The 19,566-nt window shown below is 42.0% G+C and overlaps 1 protein-coding gene across 1 annotated transcript in view; it reads left to right on the top strand.

Moving 5' to 3' along the window:
* Window positions 1–1,827: 1,827 nt before the first annotated feature.
* LOC136306455 (aldehyde oxidase 4-like) overlaps window positions 1,828–19,566 on the top strand; it is a 31,203-nt gene continuing 13,464 nt past the window's right edge. The window contains exons 1-9 of the mRNA XM_066233029.1: window positions 1,828–1,852; window positions 2,221–2,345; window positions 5,340–5,473; window positions 6,648–6,735; window positions 7,048–7,134; window positions 8,001–8,192; window positions 9,651–9,878; window positions 13,280–13,375; window positions 16,081–16,209. Of these exons, the coding sequence (XP_066089126.1) occupies window positions 1,828–1,852; window positions 2,221–2,345; window positions 5,340–5,473; window positions 6,648–6,735; window positions 7,048–7,134; window positions 8,001–8,192; window positions 9,651–9,878; window positions 13,280–13,375; window positions 16,081–16,209 (1,104 nt within the window). The remainder of the gene's footprint in view (window positions 1,853–2,220; window positions 2,346–5,339; window positions 5,474–6,647; window positions 6,736–7,047; window positions 7,135–8,000; window positions 8,193–9,650; window positions 9,879–13,279; window positions 13,376–16,080; window positions 16,210–19,566) is intronic.

Below are 19,566 nucleotides of genomic sequence, written 5' to 3'. Positions count from 1 at the left end.
AGCTTGAAAAAATGTTTAGCTTTAACATTGAGGTCTATGATCCATCTCAAATTAATTTTTTTGTGTGTGTATTTTTCCGAAGTGAGAAGCAGAGGAAAGGCAAACAGACAGACTCCCTCATGCACCGGACCGGGATCCACCCGGAATGCCCACCAGGGGGCGATGCTCTGCTCATCTGGGCTGTTGCTCTGCTGCAATCAGAGCCATTCTAGTGCCTGAGGCAGAGTCCATGGAGCCATCCTCAGTGCCCAGGCCCACTTTGCTCCAGTGGAGCCTTGGCTGTGGGAGGGGTAGAGAGAGATAGAGAAAAAGGAGAGGGGGAAGGGTGGAGAAGCAGATGGGCTTTTCTTCTGTGTGCCCTGGCTGGGAATTGAACCCGGGACTTCCACACGCTGGGCCAATGCTCTACTGCTGAGCCAACTGGCCAGGGCCTCAAATTAATTTTTTTGTATTGTGTAAGCCAAGTCAACATTTAGGTTTTTTTCAAATGGATATCCAATTAACCTAGCCATTTATTTAAGACCATATTTTTTTCCTTATTGAATTGCAATGTAGCTTTTATTGTTTTCCAGGTCTCTATATATGTGTTGTTCTATTTCTGAACTCTATTACATCTCCCTCATCTTTTTATATATCTTCGTGCTAATATCACACTATCTTACTTTCTGTAACTTTATTATAAGTCTTGAAATCAGATAGTGTAAGGGCCCTTTGATATGTCTTCTTCAATATGACCTCAGCTATTATCAGTCCTTGGCATTTCTATATACATTTATCATCAGTTCATTAATTTCCACAAATTATAATTCATTGGAGTTTTATCTAGAATTGCATTGAAAAAAACGTAAATTTGAGAGAATTTAAATCTTAGCAATATTAAGTTATCATCCATGAACATAATAGACCTGACTTTTGTTTTCCTTAATTTTTTGTTGTTTTTCTTGGGATTTTTTATTTTTTGTTCTTCTTTACATCTGACCCTGCCTTTAATTTAGGTTTCCTTTTATTTCTGTCAGTAATTTTTTAGTTTTCACTATAATGATCTTGCACATCTTCCTTAGTATTTATTCTAGCATTTGATGTTTTATGATGCTTCTGTAAATGATATTTTTATTTAATTTCCTACTTCTTTGTGTCTAATATATATAAACACAACTTTTGTATATTTATGATATATCTAAGAACTTTGCTTTATTAACTATTTTAATAGTCTCATACCTTCTCAGGAGTTTTCTAGGTATGCAAGCATATCATAACAGTTTCATTTATGTTTTCCAATCTTGATACTATTTTTTGTTGTTTTGGGCAGCTTACTTAACTTTTCTATGTCTCATTTTTCTCATACCTGCTTCATAGGATTTGTATAAGGATAAAATGAATTAATTATCTGTTAAGTGCTATACCTTAGAACAATACCTAGTATACTGTAAAAACTATGAAATTGTTAAATAAGTTGGGGTTTAAAGTCAGTATCTACCTACTAACAACAAAAGGTTGTGTTTTTTTGAGGATTTTTTGCATGACTCACATTCATTGACCCAAGAAATAATTTCAAGAAATCCTTTGAATCCTGGCAAAACAATTCACTTATTTTAACTATACAGGAATCTTTGGGTTAGATTTAAAATAAAAAATATTGTCTTCCAGTATTTAAAACTAAGTCCAAATACCTCTCTTGGTACAGCCGGCAACATGATTAGGTTGTTTTAAACGAGTCAAAAACCTCAGATGAACCAGTAAGAACAAGTTATAAAATGGGTAGGGAACAGTTCTGCCATTTTAAACCTTTATGTTCTTTAGCAAGCTACTTATCCTCAGTGTGACCCAATGATCCTAATGTGTCCTAATGGAGGTAACTATTATTATTACCCACATTTTACAGATGAAACGAGGCTTTAATAACTTGGTAAACTCCCTGAGCAAGGAGATGACAGAGCCTGAATATGTAGCCAGGTTGTCTGTTTGTCCGGGTCCAGCACATCATGATCTCACCACCAACTAGACAGAGGAAGAAACTGACAGAGAGGAGGGGATGAATTACCCATGATCACACAGCTGATTGGCATAGTGAGGATTAATTAGGAAAAGAAGTTTAGCCAAATGATATAAAGTCCAGTTCTCCATAAGCTGAAACAACTTGCTCTTTATAAACCAAACACCGTTGAGAGTCTCCAATGTGGGACTTCCAAGTAAACACTGTCCCTTGTTTATGCTTTTCAGGCGAGGTCCACGTGGAAGGACAGGAACATTTTTACTTGGAAACACAAAGTATCCTGGCTATCCCAAAAGAAGAAGATAAAGAAATGGTGTTACACGTTGGAACACAGCATCCAACCAATGTACAGGTAATAGGGTGTTTTGGAAAGTGAGACTCCAGATGGCTCTGCTGGGTGAGGCCCTTAGAGCCAGGCATTGCACTCCGGGGACCTTGTGATCTCTCCCACTCCCACGTCTCACACTCCCTGCGCACTTGACTCTCGCTGACCTCCAGAACGAGAAAAGTGGGCAAATATTTTCCTAAAAGGGCAGACTTTTTAAAGAGATCTGAAATTTTGCTCCCTTCCAAATACAAGTCAAAGTTCATCTTACCCTGCCCTGGCCGGTTGGCTCAGCGGTAGAGCGTCGGCCTAGCGTGCGGAGGACCCGGGTTCGATTCCCGGCCAGGGCACATAGGAGAAGCGCCCATTTGCTTCTCCACCCCTCCGCCGCGCTTTCCTCTCTGTCTCTCTCTTCCCCTCCCGCAGCCAAGGCTCCATTGGAGCAAAGATGGCCCGGGCGCTGGGCATGGCCCTGTGGCCTCTGCCTCAGGCGCTAGAGTGGCTCTGGTCGCAATATGGCGACGCCCAGGATGGGCAGAGCATCGCCCCCTGGGGGGCAGAGCACCGCCCCTGGTGGGCGGGCCGGGTGGATCCCGGTCGGGCGCATGCGGGAGTCTGTCTGACTGTCTCTCCCTGTTTCCAGCTTCAGAAAAATGAAAAAAAAAAAAAAAAAGTTCATCTTACCCTATAACAATTGATGATGTAAAACTTAATCTCAGGGAGGTCAACACCTAGTGTGACATCTACATTTCCCCTTGTGGTTCATCTGCATTGTTTTTCTCTGTGAATTGGTAGTACATGTGTGTTTAAGTTCTCTTCATGGTTCCTTTATGTTGCTCCTCTCTATGAATGTGTCCATGTATATGTATGTGATGCACCTGTAAAGTCATCACATTTCTAAGATATTTTATCCCAGCACAGTAGCATGTGAATGCCAGGCCTTTCTGGTAATTGGCATACAAAGCATTGTGATACTCCCGAGTCTGTTACGATACAGGCCAGCTATCCTGGCACTCTCTGGCTGGTCACAACACTGGCTGGCCCCTAGGAGCCTATTGCATATCCCCTGGTCTGTCACTATACCAGCCAGACCACAGCTGCCTGGCAATACTTCTGGGCCTGTTGTGGTACAGGCTGGCCCCTAGCTGCATATTGTGACATTTCCTGGCCTGTTGTGATATTGGCCGGCTTCTGGCTGTCTGCTGTGACATGGCCCACTTTATCTCTGGCTATTGTGATGTTGTCCAGCCCTGTAGCTCTTTGTTGAGACATTTCTACGTATTCCTTCTTAATTCATTACTATACAAGACCATGTCTATATTACGTTATGTACAGGTTACATGACCAGGAAATCTGAAAACTGAATTTCATGTGCAGCTTGTCAAATACCTTACTGCTTTACATTTTGGACTTTGCACATAAATACATCCACATGTGGTCACCTTTACTAATAAAGACCAAACTGCTCAAAAAAAAAAAAAAAAAAAAAAAAAGAAATGATAAAGTATTGTCACCCTGAGGCAAGAAAAGAAAATCTATTGATATTCCCTCCTGAAATGTGGAGTGGTAGGTCCTAGGCTAGTGCCAGATGCAGGGAAATACTTAAATAATTACCACCAGGAAGAGGAGTGAGGACAAGCCTCACTGAAGGGAGAAGCTGGGGGTTTTCTGGTAGAGCACAGTGAGCTGGTACCATGTGGTTCTGAAAAAGTGGGTCAGCTCAGTGGGAGGAGGAAATTAGCAACTGGCATTCAAAGAAAAACTGAAAGGGTAGTGGACTGTTGTTAAGCAGGGAAGTGGCTGCAGCTTCCGTAGTTGCAAATTCTTAGCTGAACAGAAGAGTAAGGAGATACGGGTTTTGCCCCTAAGCAGCTACATGGTCTACATCCAATCATTTTCTGTAAATTTTGGAAGCTGACAAAAATCACCTCTGATGTCCCTTTTAGTAGACAGTATGTGTCTCAAGGCTCTGACAGATAATGTGTACGTCCTAAGGTCACCATTAATATCGACCATCAACATGTCTTAGAGCCCAAGCAGTCAGTGCCATACCGGCAGGCATTTTCCAGGGGAAATCAGGACATTGGTACCTACAGCTCACAGCCCAGAACCCGGAGCAATATAAAAAGCAGGCTCAGCAAAGGATTTGAATAGACATTTCTCCCAAGATTTCCTGTGAATATCTAATAAGCACATGAAAAATCTTCGATATCATTACTAAGAAATTCAAATCAAAACCATAGCAATGCCACTTCACACCGCATAGAATAGCTATAATGAAAAGGACAGACAATAACAAGTGTTGGTGAAGATGTAGGAATTTAGAACCTTTCTATGTTGCTTTTGGGCATACACAATATCACAGTTACTTCGGAAAATGGATTGCTGTTCCTCAGGATGTTAAAACAGAATGACCTTATAACCCAGCATTTCCACGACTAGGTATCTACGTAAAGGAAATGAAAACATATGTCCACAAAAAAAATGTACTCGTGAAATCTTATAACAGTATTATACACAGTAGCCAAAAGTAGAAACAAAACAAATGTCCATCAACTAATAAATGGATAAGAAATGTGATACTATCTATACAATGGGATACTATTCAGCTATACATGAAATGGAGTACTGCTACAGCAAGGATGGAGCTCAGAAACAATGCTAAGTAAAAGAAGCCAGTCACAAAACACCACGTAATGCAATATTTTAAATAACATGTATATGAAATGTCCAGAACAGGCAAATATATAGAGAAACAAAGCAAGTTAGAAGTTGCTTAGTGCTGGGGCATTAGTGGAAATTGAGTTTGGGGGAGATTAGAAGTGACTGATTAATAAATTCAAGGTTTCTTTGAGAATGCTTAAACTATTCTAAAATTAGATTGTGATGATGGTTGCACAGTCTGTCCATACTGAATTTGTTGAATTACTGAATTTCCTTTACTAGGAGAGGGAAGTATATGGATGGGGAAGTAAACTGTTCAGTTGCATTTACGTGGCTTTGCGGACTTACCTCTTTCAGGAATTTGTGGCTGCAGCACTTAACGTCCCAAGGAATAGAATCGCCTGCCGCATGAAAAGAACCGGAGGAGCATTTGGGGGAAAAGCAACTAAGCCTTCTCTGCTAGGAGCTGTCAGTGCTGTGGCCGCCCACAAGTAAGAGCCGCGGTGACAGCTATCAATGTCAGAAGTGCTAGCAGGGCGGGGACCACTCACATCCTTCCAGCACTACAGCCCAGTGTTTATTCCACTGGTCATAGCCTTTCATTCCAAAGGGTGTGGTTAGCATGTGGGTGAAGGAACACGGGACCTGGAGCCAGAGGACCTGTGTTCAAGTTCCCACTCACTCACAAGGTTACCTCAGGCAAGTTGCCTCAGTTCTCTCACCTATCAAGTGAAGAAAGTAATATCTACCTATTTCATAAGATAGTTGTGTAGAACAAATGTAATCATTATAAATGTTGACTGGTTGCACAGATATAACTGTGTATTATTACTTCATGAACTGCATTGGCTTTCACTCTTTAAAATGTCTGTTTCAAATTGTTAAAATAAACCAAGCTGAGGTGGCTGAATTGAGGGAGAGTCAAAACCCCAGCCTTACATGGGACACATTCTGTCATGAAACACAGCAGGGTCTGCTGCTGCCTGGGAACGTTCACTTAGCCTCCACGTCATCCGGATAGAATAACCAGACATAGTAATAGCCATGATTTTGTGAACCTTTTACATTCCAAAGTTCATTAAGTATGTTCAGGAAAAATTTAACGTATCCTAGGCTATAGCTATGAAAAGAAACCCATGAGCATCTGAGTTCATTGGCGCTTTCCAACAATGACAAGGACTGAGCTGTAAGTGCAGGAGAGCAGGCCCTGGGAGCACTCCCGCAGAAGCCAGGGGAGTCCCTGATGGGCTTTATGAAAGGGGAGTGTGAACGAGAGGGGGTAGAGCTCAACAGAGCATTGGTTCTCAATCCTTTCAGCCTCACACTCCCCTATGGCCAGTATTTTAATGCCCACTTTAATATCCAAAGTGACATCATAATATAACAATGCCTTAATGTGATATAAAAAAATAAAAGTAAAGTAACTTGTAAGCAAAAAATGAATTATTTCAACATCAAAATTCTCAGACATGACTAATCTAGATGATAATAGTAATTATTTGTTTTTTACATTTTAATGTCACAACAAACTTCCAAAATGTTTAAGGTATGTTACTTCCCCCACTGAAAACCACTAAGCTAGACTATTTCCAGTCCCCTTTCACCTTCTCCATATTTCTACAACTTTATGAAACATCAATGTATTAACAGAGTCACTTCCTGTAGGACTGGCCGCCCAATCCGGTTTGTTCTAGAGCGTGGTGATGACATGCTGATAACTGCTGGCCGCCACCCACTCCTCGGAAAATACAAAGTGAGTGAGAACAAAAATGCCAGGAAATTGCCTACAACCTTGTCCAGTGATAACCATCCAATAGTAAAGACAATTACTAACTACCATACTAATTGAAGAGGATATTTGGATGCTACTAAAGCTAATTAGAACTTTCTGTTGGGGTCATATGGTCAGCCTGGGTACCATCCTCAGTGTTCCTCTGTTCACTGTCACATCCAGTCATGTTCATTAGCTATGCACGGACTGACAGTTCTGATCAGATGTATTTGTATACAGCATGGTCTGGTGTAAAGACTACTAAGAAAATGGTTTTATTATATCACTTTGCAGATTGGATTCATGAACAATGGAGTAATCAAGGCTGCTGATCTTGAACTTTATATCAATGGAGGGTGCACTCCTGATGAGTCTGAGACGGTAAATAAGAAATATGTCCTTCCTGTAGGTTACCAGTTGTGTGTGCCATACTTTATTTGTATGAATATTTATCTTTTAAATTGATTTTTTAAATTGTATTATTATTATTTTTTACAGAGACAGAGAGAGAGTCAAAAACAGGGATAGATAGGGACAGACAGACAGGAATGGAAAGAGATGAGAAGCATCAATCATCAGTTTTTCGTTGCGACACCTTAGCTGTTCACTAATTGCTTTCTCATATGTGCCTTGACCGTGGGCCTTCAGCGGACCGAGTAACCCCTTGCTTGAGCCAGCGACCTTGAGTCCAAGCTGGTGAACTTTTTTTGCTCAAGCCAGATAAACCCACACTCAAGCTGGCGACCTCGGGATCTTGAACCTGGGTCCTCGGCATCCTAGCTCTATCCCAGGGGTCCCCAAACTAAAGCCCGCGGGCCACATGCGGCACCCTGAGGCCATTTATCCGGCCCCCGCCGCACTTCTGGAAGGGCACCTCTTTCATTGGTGGTCAGTGAGAGGAGCATAGTTCCCATTGAAATATTGGTCAGTTTGTTGATTTAAATTTACTTGTTCTTTATTTTAAATATTGTATTTGTTCCCGTTTTGTTTTTTTACTTTAAAATAAGATATGTGCAGTGTGCATAGTTTTTTTTATAGTCCGGCCCTCCAACGGTCTGAGGGACAGTGAACTGGCCCCCTGTGTAAAAAGTTTGGGGACCCCTGCTCTATCCACTGCGCCACCGCCTGGTCAGGATCTTATAAATTGAATACATTCTGTGAAAGGTTTGCATTAGAGATAAAATTTAGATAAGTGGTTTTGAATATTTGATAGATGTGAAATTTTGTTTTGTTTTGTTTTAATTTAGGTGATAGACTTTATCGTGCTGAAATCTGAAAATGCATATCATATTCCTAATTACCGGTGCCGTGGTAGCGCTTGCAAAACAAATTTGCCATCCAACACTGCCTTCCGAGGATTTGGCTTTCCCCAAGTTTCAGTGGTAGTTGAAACTTACATCACTGCTGTGGCTTCTCAATTGAACTTACTCCCTGAAGAGGTAGGTAATCGGGTGAAATCCCCTAACAAAACTCTAACATTATTGGTTCAAATATATCTTGAGCACCTACATATAGAATTGTGTCAGATTGTAAGGTTCAAAGAAATAAAGTAGATTATTTATGTATCAGTAAGCTTTTGCTATCTAACAAGTTAACCAAAACTTAGTGGTTAAAATAACAAATAGTATTTATTTCTGATTCTCTGGGTCAGCAAATGGGTAGCTCTTCTGGTCTGAGTCAGCTAAATTAGAGTTTTATGGTTTAAGACAGTTTCACTTCCATGTCTGATGGTCATTGACTGATTAGTGTAAGCAATATCTCAGCTAGGAAGGCTAATATCTGCTCCCCAGGGTCTCTCATTCTCCAGTAGGCCAGCCCAGATTAGTTCTCATGGTGATTCATAGATTTTCCAGGAATGGAAAGAACATGGCAAGTCCTAGTGCATGAGCCCTTTTCAAGTCTACGCCTGCATTGCATGTGTTGTCCTATTGCCAAAGCAAGTCACAGCACCAATTCCAAAGTTAGTGTGCAAGCACTCAAGGGCATGTATTGGAAGATTGGTGTTATTACAGCCATTTGTGCAAACATTCTACCACAGTTCAGATATAAGAGGAGCCAATGTGAAAACTGTTAAAGAATAAAAAAACATTGTGTAGAAGTTTGAGCCAGGCTTGACCAGGCAATGACGCAGTGGATAGAGTGTTGGTCTGGGATGCTGAAGACCCAGGTTTGAAACCCCAAAGTCACCAGCTTGAGCACAGACTCATCTGGCTTGAGCATGGTCTGACCAGCTTGAGCCCTGGGTTGTCGACTTGATCATGGGATCATAGATATGACCCTTGGCTTGAGCCCAAAAGTTGCTGGCTTGAAGTCCAAGGTCACTAGCTTGAGCCCAAGGTCTCTGGCTTGAACTTAAGGTTATTGGCTTGTGCAACGGGTCACTGGTTCAGTTGGAGCCCCACAGTCAAGCCATAGATGAGAAAGCAATTAATGAATAACTGAAGTGCTGCAACAATGAGTTGATGCTTCGCATCTCTCTCTCTCTCTCTATCTGTCTGCCCCTGTCTCTTCCTCTTTCTGTCTGTGACTCTTGCTCACTCACTAAAAAAAAAACATCAAACAAAAAAAAACGTTTGATTCAAAAAAATTGTCTCAACACTAACAAAATTTTTCACAACACTCATAAAATACCTACTATTTCTCAGGGTAATTATAAGGTTGATTGAGATCATACACTTAGTATACAACCTGGAGCATATATAGTGTTCAGTAGTAGTTTTGTTATTGTTATCATTCAATTCACATAGTTACATCTGCACTTGCATATTTACAGCCATTTAAATAGTTGTTTCTTTTTTAAGAAAGACTTTCTTTATTTCAAGTATATAACAAAAACACATGCTTCACATATGGAATAGCCTATATCCTTGAAATGAAATGCTTTTTTTTTCTTACAGGTTAAAGAAATAAACATGTATAAGAGAATTAGCAAAACAGCCTACAAGGAAATATTTAATCCAGAGCCCTTGCGAAGATGCTGGAAAGAGTGTCTGGAGAAATCTTCCTTCTATGCTAGAAAAAGGGATGCTGAGGAATTTAACAAAAATAATTTCTGGAAGAAGAGGGGACTTGCTGTGGTCCCCATGAAATTTACTGTTGCGATGCTCAAGACCTACTACAATCAGGTGAGGTTATGAGAGATGAGTTCCCAAAAAAAGCTCTTCTTCCCTTCATGGTTAGCTGTTAGAAAAAGGCTGTTATGAGCCACTAGCAGACATGACCACCAGACATGAAAATGAAGGTGTCTTCGTCTCTGGAGAAAGAAAAAACTAGGAGAGTTTCTTATGAGAGAAAACAAAACGGGTTCAGACAAACATCAGAGACCATTAGTATCAGGGAAGACCTGGTGTGACACAGTGCCAGGGACCTCAGAGAGCAATCATCTGATACAGTCCAGCTCAGGGGGGTCTGGCCTTGGGGAGGGCCCCAAACATGAGCATTAAGGTATGGGGTCCATGAAAGGATTTTGGGGAAAAGAGGATCACTTTCTCTCTTTCATAATTCCTTAGTGACAATAGTAAGGTCATTTGAAGACAGAGCTTTTCTATTTACAGAGCTTCTCTGTTTATGCAAAAACATGGAATTATAATTCTGAGGCTTCATGACAACTGTGCCTTCTTTTTAGTTTTATCTTAAACAGTTTATTGTAAGTTCCTGTTTCTGATTCTACCATTTACTAACTTACTTACTTACTTATTTCTAGTGCCATCAATCTTTGAAATATCCCCATAAATAAACCTACACAAAAGAGTAAATACAGGTCCCCTCATGGTGTCAGTGAGAAATGCCTAAGCTGTCTCTTATCAAAATTACCTTCTGGTCACTCCTTGGATTCCACTAACCAGGTAGAAAGCAAAATGATACGGAGGATGGGCGAGGTCAGAGGTGCTTCATGCCTGGAGCAGATAATCAGTCCTTCTCCACCCGGGAATATTTCTGAAGCCAGAATAACATTCAAATCCCAATTGAAAAGAAAATTTCTGTGGACTCCTGTAAAGCCAGTGGCCAGGGCCAGGGCCACTATCACAGCCGCCCGACTCTTGCAGGTTTGCATTGGATTCGGACAGTCGGTAAAGAAACAACGGAGCCACAAACTGATGGGCCATAGTCTTTAATCCTAGCTTGCACCCGGCGGGCAAGTAAAAACACACACTGGGCTCCAAAACCCAATCACATTCAGTGCTCACAAAGTCACTGACTTATTCGAGTTTCCTAGAATCAAAGGCTTCTAGCTCACCAGCCTTATTCTCCTCAGTTCCCCATCTCCTTCCTTATCCCAGATACAAACTCTGTACAAACTGGCATCTCACTCAGCACTCCGCCATCTTGGCTGCTTTTCCTGTCCTACTCCACATGGCCTCCTTCTGCTCTCTGCTCTGCTCTCTCCTCTGAAGATAGTCTCAGGAACCAAGAGCACAAGCTCCTGCTCCATCCCCATTTTATAGTGTAGAAATCCAAACTCTTAATCCAATATACAAAATAGGGAAGTCTCTAATACAAAGTCACTTCTCTGAGGCATGATTGGATTGTACCGCCCCACATCAAAAAAGGGTGGGAAGGCTTAATCCCAAAACCAAGCCCCAGGCTACAAGGATTCTGCCTGCCCAGAGACACACATTAATATCACCTGGGTAATGGCCTCCACGTGGGCAGCGTTAACTTTAACAAAGTGAGCATAATACATTTTATCCGCCCAACAACTCCCAACACTACTTTAATTATTTATTTTAATGTTCTTTTACTGCTATGTATAATCACAAAGAATAAGTTTCTTAGCTCTCATACCTCTACAAAACACTAATGAATTAGGAAATTAAATAGAAGTAGTACAAAAATGCCAGTAGTCTTCAATATAGTAACATTAACTTAATATGGTGGGTGATGTTACTTTTCCAAAACTGAACCCTCACTCACAAAGGATAGTGGTCCTGGCTGCTGGCTGCTGCTGCAGTTCGAGTGATTCTAAGTCTTAATCTTAAGTGTTTGTGTAAGGTGTGATGACTCGCTGTCCTAGCTCTTGTCTCTAATATGCCCCACCCATGAAAGTAGTCCTCCTAGGTACTTATACAATCATCTACATAAAGTCTAATGTGGGCTCTGAAAGCATGTGGCAATTATCGTTAAATATGCTCATTTATTACTCTTCTTAGGTGATCATGATATGAAAATACCAAGTTTAAAAGTTCCTGTAGGGACCTTGCTGGTCCTGAGACTACAGTCTCACACCCAGGAGATGGGTGTAGCTAAACTAGCTGATATTTTGAATTTGTAGTGGTAAGAACACAGGCATCACCAGGAGGATGGAAGTTCCCAGAGGGGAGATGCAGGGTTCTGGGCCGTGTGCATGAGCATGTGATGAGGATTTCTAAAGACAAGTTCTAAAGACTTGCAGAACCACTGGACATAGTGCAGCCTCCTCCTTCTCTTTCTGATCAGTCTGGTTGCTGGAGCCTCACGCCCAGCCGCAGAGAGGGACAACAGCCGTGAATCTGAAGGAGGCAGCAGAGCGTAGATGTGGAGGACTCTGAGCTCAAGTTAGGACTTGCGGGCTCCATTCCTGACTTTACCACGAACTAGGCACTGGGTTTAGCCACGCGTCTTCTTCTTTAGGCCTCTGTTCCCTCACATACAATGTGAAGAATTGGGACTAAATCTGTTGATTCCAAACATGGTGAATCATCAAAATCACTTGGGAGCTTAAAAAAGGGGGTGTTAGGCCCAACCAGGCAATGGCACAGTGGATAGAGCATCAAAATGGGATTGGAGGACCTAGGTTCGAGACCCCGAAGTCACCAGCTTGAGCATGGGCTCATCTAGTTGGGCAAGGTTCACCAGCTTGAGCCCAAGGTTGCTGGCTTGAGCAAGGGGTCACTCAGTCTGCTGTAGTCCAGCGGTCAAGGCACATATGAGAAAACAATCAATGAACAACTAAGGTGCTACAACAAAGAATTGATGCTTCTTATCTCTCTCCCTTCCTGTCTGTCTGTCTTTAACTGTTCCTCTCTCTGTCTCTGTCACACACACAAAAATTGGTATTGTGGTTCCACCTCCAACCTTAAACCAAACTGGAATTTGGTTCTGAAGGCAAGCGGCATTTGTAAACTATTAAAACATCTCAAATTTCTTCCAGCTCCTTTAGGATCCAGTGGAGACTTTGCCTGGAAATTTACATATACAGGTTCCATTTGCTTTAAAATTAATTTTTGAGTTCAAGGAGAAAGAATAATAAAATATTATATGAGTAGTGCTTTGGGGAGGTAGCTTCTGAGGCAACCACACGAGGCCTCCAGTAGCAGGAGATGGTGGGAGTGGAGGTGAGCCACCACTTTGATCTACAGTGGTGGTGTTCAAGTCTGGGGTCATTGAAAAGGGTTGCCTATGGCCAACAATAATGGCTTTATTCTCCAGTATAAACAATAAGGGGTGACTCAGTAAAGCAAACCATTCATCTGGCAACCTAAGTTAAACGCACGGCAACATCTGGCTGTATGGGTTTCTACACTGGTATTACAATTATCCCCAACAGGCCGCTGCTCTAGTCCACATCTATACTGACGGCTCTGTCTTGTTGACTCATGGAGGCTGTGAAATTGGACAAGGCCTCTACACCAAAATGGCCCAGGTGAGATAAGTACCCATTTTCTTTACTGTGGAAGAGTATAACTGTACAGTCAATTTTACCGGCTTTTGTTGTTGTTGTTCTTGAGCAGTAGAATACCATTACACCAAATGCACAGGTCAATTGTAAGACTCATTTTAATATCAGGAACATAAGAATGCAGAGGGCTGATGAAAGTGGGTATTAGAATTGAGAAAATATGTTATAGTGTCCTTCCTGCACTCTGAAGCACCAAGTCCATAAGTCTTCTGAAAACTGTGATTTCAGTTTTCAAAGATAAACTATTTTTATCTTTATGGCAACCGCTAAAAGCTATACAATGTTAATGCAAATCTTCATTAGAAATAAATGTGTTTAATAGGATGAGAAATTATGTTCTCAGAATTCATATGGATTCTTGTTGTATTGGCCAAGAGTTTGCTTAAAGGCTTTAATCACAGTAAAAAAAAAAAAAAATATATATATATATATATATATATATATCCGGATAAAGAAGATGTGGCACATATATACTATGGTATACTACTCAGCCATAAGGGATGATGACATCGGATCATCTACAACAAAATGGTGGGATCTTGATAACATTATACGGAACGAAATAAGTAGATCAGAAAAAACCAGGAACTGCATGATGCCATACATTGGTGGGACATAAAAACGAGACTAAGAGACATGGACAAGAGTGTGGTGGTTATGGGGGGGGGGGAGGGAAGGAGGGAGAGGGGAAGGGGGAGGGGGAGGGGCACAAAGAAAACTAGATAGAAGGTGACGGAGGACAATCTGACTTTGGGTGATGGGTATGCAACATGGTTGAATGACAAGATAACCTGGACATGTTTTCTTTGAATATATGTACTCTGCTTTATTGATGTCACCCTATTAAAATTAATAAAAATTTATGTATATAAAAAAAAGAATTCATAAACCTCTTAGAAACACCACATGATGGGCCATTATGTGGGTTAATTCAATGAAATCTTTCTGATACTGTTGAATGCGCAAGAGATTATTTGCAATAAGAAAGTTTCCCTTTTTTTAATACTATATAAAAATTTGTTCAATATGAAATTTGAATAAAAGATATGAGTAGGTGGTAACAAAGCTTTTTTCTCAATGAGAAATAGAAGATTTCTTTACCTTATTTATTTATTTTTTTAGCCAGAGAGATGGAGAGAGAGAGGCAGACAGAGGAAGACAGCAAGGGAGAGAGATGAGAAGCATCAACTTATAGTTGAGGCACTTTAATTGTTCATTGATGGCTTCTCATACATGCCCTGACCAGAAGCCTCCAGCCGAGCCAGTGACACCTTGCTTATGCCAGCAACCTGGAGCTTAATCTAATGACCTTGGGTTTTAAGTCAGCAACCTTTGGACTCAAGCCAGGGACCATGGGTTTTAAACCTGGATCCTCAGAGTCCTAGGCCGATGCTCTATCCACTGAACCACCACCTGGTCAGGCAGAAGATATTTTCTTTAAGGAAATAATATTATTTAATAATGTACTTGAAATTAGGAAACTGCAAACATCCAGTCTTCTTTGAACAGATCTTGCTTCCTTTTTGTTTTGTTTTGTTTTTTGTTTTAGATGAGAGGAGGGGTGATAGTGAGGCAGACGTCTACAGGCGCCCCAACCAGGATCTACTCAGCAAACCCATCTGAAGCCAGTGTTTGAGTACCATTTTTAGCAACTTAGGCTGATGTGCTCCAATGGAGCTATCCTCAGCAACCAGGGCCACAATCAAAGCAATCAAACCACTAGCTGCCAGAGGGGTTAGGGAGAGAAGGGGGAATGGTGGGGGAGTAGCAGATACTGCTTCTCCTGTGTGCCCTGACTGGGAATCGAACCCAGGATATCCATATGCTCAGCCATCCATATGCTGGGCCAGTGCTCTATCCAATGAGCCACTAGCCAGGGCCAGATCTTGCTTCTTTTAAACAAAACCCTTGTTTCTACAAAGTATCCCATGAAAAACCTAATCTGCTAAGTGTCTCTAAACCATGAGGAGAAGATGAAGGTAAAGCAGTAAGACTGGGACCTCAGCCTGGTTTGTATGTGTCATACTAAACCAGATGTCCCAGAGTGACTGTACTGACATGTGGCTTCTATGAAACTGGTATGAAAGTAAACACATAGTTGGCCACCTGTCTCTGAAAAGGTATCTTTCACAGTGTCGTTTAAAATTTTTAAACTCATAGTCTACATATAAGACCCAAGATGCTACCTTAAATGTTTATCCTAAATAAATGGCAGGTTTTATACTCTGTTCAGAAAAGAATGTAGCCTGACCAGGTAGTTGCACACTACATAAAGCAGGGTAGAAACCCTGAGGTCACTGGCTTGAGTGTAGGATCATGGACACCGGGTTGAGCCCAAAATTTGCTGGAATGAACCCGACATTGCTGGCTTGATCCCAAAGTCATTGGCTTGAGCAAGGGGTCATTGACTCAGCTGGAACCTCCCAGTGAAGATACGTGTGAGAAAGGAATCAATGAACAACTAAGGTGCGGAAGGAAAATAATGCTTCTTATTTTCTCTCTCCTTGTCTATTGTCTATCTGTCCCTGTCTGTTTGTCTGTATGTCTGTCTCCCCCACCCCCTATCTTCCGAAAAGAGAAAAAGTCAGAGAATGTAAAAGTTTTTAATTTGCAGGGAGGGAGACTCAGAGTCAATGACATCAATAATGTTTCTTTTCTGCTTCTGGCAGGTGGCTAGTCGAGAACTGAACATCCCCATGTCGTATATACACCTGTCAGAAACAAGCACTGTCACGGTGCCCAATGCCACCTTCACAGCAGCATCCATGGGAACAGACATCTTCGGGAGAGCAGTGCAGGTGACTTTTCTTTCATGTCTCAGTCATCCAGTGACAGTGATGGAAATAACCTTATCCCACTCCTTCTTATACGGGAACTGAAACTGAGGCCAGGAAAGGTCAAGTGGCTGGTTTTAGGTCACTCCACTAAGTGGTTGAGACTTCAGATGTTTGAAGCTCCCTGTGTGTGCTTCTTTGTCTATCCCTTTAAATAAAATCTACTTGGCATTCCTCTAACCACTCTAAGATAATTAAAACCCCACTGATCACATTTATTTGCATAAATATCTCATTCAATAATTAAAATGTCTAGTCCTAAATTCCAAAACGTATTTCATCTTGCAGTGTCTCTACTACTTAACAGTTTGGGCCTGCAGGTAGAAAGGGGGTGGGGAGCCTTCTCTCCATTTCCCTCCTTGCACTCCACCATCCCCCCCACTACACACACACACAAGCTCCTTAGCCTTCATTTAAGCTCCTTGTAAAATCCAAGAAATAACCCGAACCGTGATGGCACATTGGATAGAGCGCCAACCTGGAATGCTGAGGTCGCTGGTACGAAACCCTGGGCTTGCCTGGTCAAGTCACAGATGACAAGTAAACAATGAACAACTAACCTGAAGCAACTAATATTATACTTTAGTACTTCTCACTCCCCCTCCTCTCTCTGTAAAATTAATAAATAAAATCATTAAAGACCAGGAAAGAGAGCACAGAAGAAAGGCAGAACTTTCTTGGCTGGCTCAGTGTCACTTGGTCTTGTTGTATTTGACGCCTTCCCTTGTAGATGCCATTGTGAGCTCCTTAGACAGTCTCTCATTATGACCATGGCGTGGGTGGTGCCTCTCCTATGGCTTTAACCACTTGTAACCTGCCCACCCCTGCCCTAGCCCCAGGTCACTCCCAGCCTCTTTCTATTGAGGCACCTCACCCCTTGCAGAAAGCCCTTATCGGTGGGGAACTTTCAAAACCTGGATACTAGAGGGTGCCAGCAGTCAGGAGGAGGGGCAAATGGGGAGTTATTACTTAATTGTTAGAGTTTCGGTTTGGAGTAATGAAAAAGGTTTTGGAAATAGTAGTGATAGTGGCACACAACAAAAAAAATATGTATAAAAATAAGATTGTTTCAAAGTCAATGGGTAAAGTTCAACTTAACAACATAAAAATTTCTTTTTTTGTTGGAAAGTGATATTTTCATTTTTAGGAAAGTGATATTTTCATTTTTAGGAAAATGTAAATATCACTAGGCCACCTGTGAGACATAAAATTCTTCATCTGAAGTCTAAAAATGTGGAAAATCTCAAAATGAAGCCTTTCCACACACTGCCTTCCACGGTCTGGTTTGGACAAAGCTGTGTCCAGCAAATTCCGAGAGTGCTCCTTGTAGGGAAAGGAGCGACAGCTTGTCCTCTGTTTGCCCTTCAGGCCTGCAACTCTTCAATGGGCTTCCGTGATGGGTTGATTATGAAGAGCTTTTGAGGCTCCATAAGACTTCCCAAGGCTCTAGATTCTTTGTCAGTCAACCATAGCTGCAGATTTTCAAAGGAAACATGCTAAGTCTTGATGACAGCAAAGACAACAGCGGCTGTAGCCTTGACATAGACTGTCCATCACGTGAGGAAGATGAAGCTATTAATTTCAGATCCCAGAATTTTTTTAAATTCTAAGTCATTTATATGGGAGTAGAGACCAGGATATGTCAATAAAAGAAAAATGTCTTTTAGAAAAATCTGAAATAATTCCAAATCAAATGTAACACTTAATGGACCAGGTAAATCAATAAGCATTAATATGTTTATGTCTAAAAACTAAGTATTAAACACCACAAAGTAAAGAGAGCAGGAAATAAAAAAAAAACTGATTCCATTTTGGCTTTGTCTTCATAAATTTTTCTTAAATTGAAATGGTTAAACACAGAGGATTCAATAATATAGAAAAATTTAGCCCACACAGCACCCACACCACAGGTTCTGCTCAGACACCTGCCCCTTTGAAGGTCGTCTGGTCAGTGGGAATACAGCATCCCTCTGCCCAGAGATGGTCCTCGAGCAGCCTGGGCTGCTGCAGGCTGTCTCTCACCTATAGTCTGTGTTCAGAAGATGATGCAGGGCCCTGGCCGGTTGCCGGCCAGGGCACATAGGAGAAGCACCCATTTGCTTCTCCACCCCGCCCCCCCTCCTTCCTCTCTGTCTCTCTCTTCCCCTCCCGCAGCCAAGGCTCCATTGGAGCAAAGATGGCCCGGGCCCGGACGCTGGGGATGGCTCCTTGGCCTCTGCCCCAGGAGCTAGAGTGGCTCTGGTCGCAGCAGAGCGAAGCCCCGGAGGGGCAGAGCATCGCCCCCTGGTGGGCAGAGTGTCGCCCCTGGAGGGCGTGCTGGGTGGATCCCAGTCGGGCGCATGCGGGAGTCTGTCTGACTGTCTCTCTCCGTTTCCAGCTTCAGAAAAATACAAAAAAAAAAAAAAGATGATGCAGGTGTGTAGGGTCCCCCAACTCCAGGGGGTTCCTGTCAAGCTCTCTGGGTGGCTTTGCAGTGTCTCTCACTGGGCTTGAGATGGAGAAAGCCCTTCCTGCCACTCCTCCCTGAGAAGTTGATCCCGGCACACCAACAGCCATTTCCGGTGGAATCTTCTCCCTAATTCTAACCTTTCAGTCTCCTCAGTTTCAACCCTTTGATACCACTGAGGTGGGTGAGGAACAGCTTGTGGGTTTATTTGCAGGATCTGCTTAGAAGGTAGAGAACCCCCATTGGAATAAGGGACTATTTGTCACCTATTGTGCCAATCTCATCCTTAGCATAAAAGTCAGAAAGAGTCCTTTAATCTCCCATCAATAACTAATAAGGCATGAAATAATAATAAAGAAAAATTTTAAAAATATATAATGGTAGGGGTCATGAATCAAAATAATACAGGCTATGGAAAGAGAAAGTGCAAATGTTAGCGTGGCCTGCTGGGGCAGCAGAGAAACCAGGCCACTCACTGATTGGTGACCCTTGAGCCTGGTCCTCAATGCAGCAAAAAAAGGAGCCATTCATGTGGGTGCTTAGTAGTAGAAACTCACCCCCTGTGCTTGAGGAGCTGCAAGGGGTCAGTGTGGCTGGAGCACACAGAGTAAAAGGGAGGGAGGTGGAAGAAGAGGTTGCACAGGCTGCTCGGGCTATAAATGCTCATTGCTGAAGCCGGATAAAAGGTATAGCGGGAAATTGTCCTATTCTCTCTACTTCTGTGTATTTTGCAATTTTCTATAGCGCAGAAAAAGCCACAAAAAATAGTGTATGACACTTGGAGTTTTATTTCAACAAGGAAAAACAACTCTCTAAGGAATATAAGGCGAAAGATACTCCACACACAAAAAGGAGCTCATATGTCACAAAAGAAC

The sequence above is a fragment of the Saccopteryx bilineata genome, chromosome 5 (genome assembly GCF_036850765.1).
Source record: "Saccopteryx bilineata isolate mSacBil1 chromosome 5, mSacBil1_pri_phased_curated, whole genome shotgun sequence".
Lineage (NCBI taxonomy): Eukaryota > Metazoa > Chordata > Mammalia > Chiroptera > Emballonuridae > Saccopteryx > Saccopteryx bilineata.
Note: the sequence above shows the minus strand (reverse complement) of the source record. Positions and strands in the feature narration are given on the sequence as shown.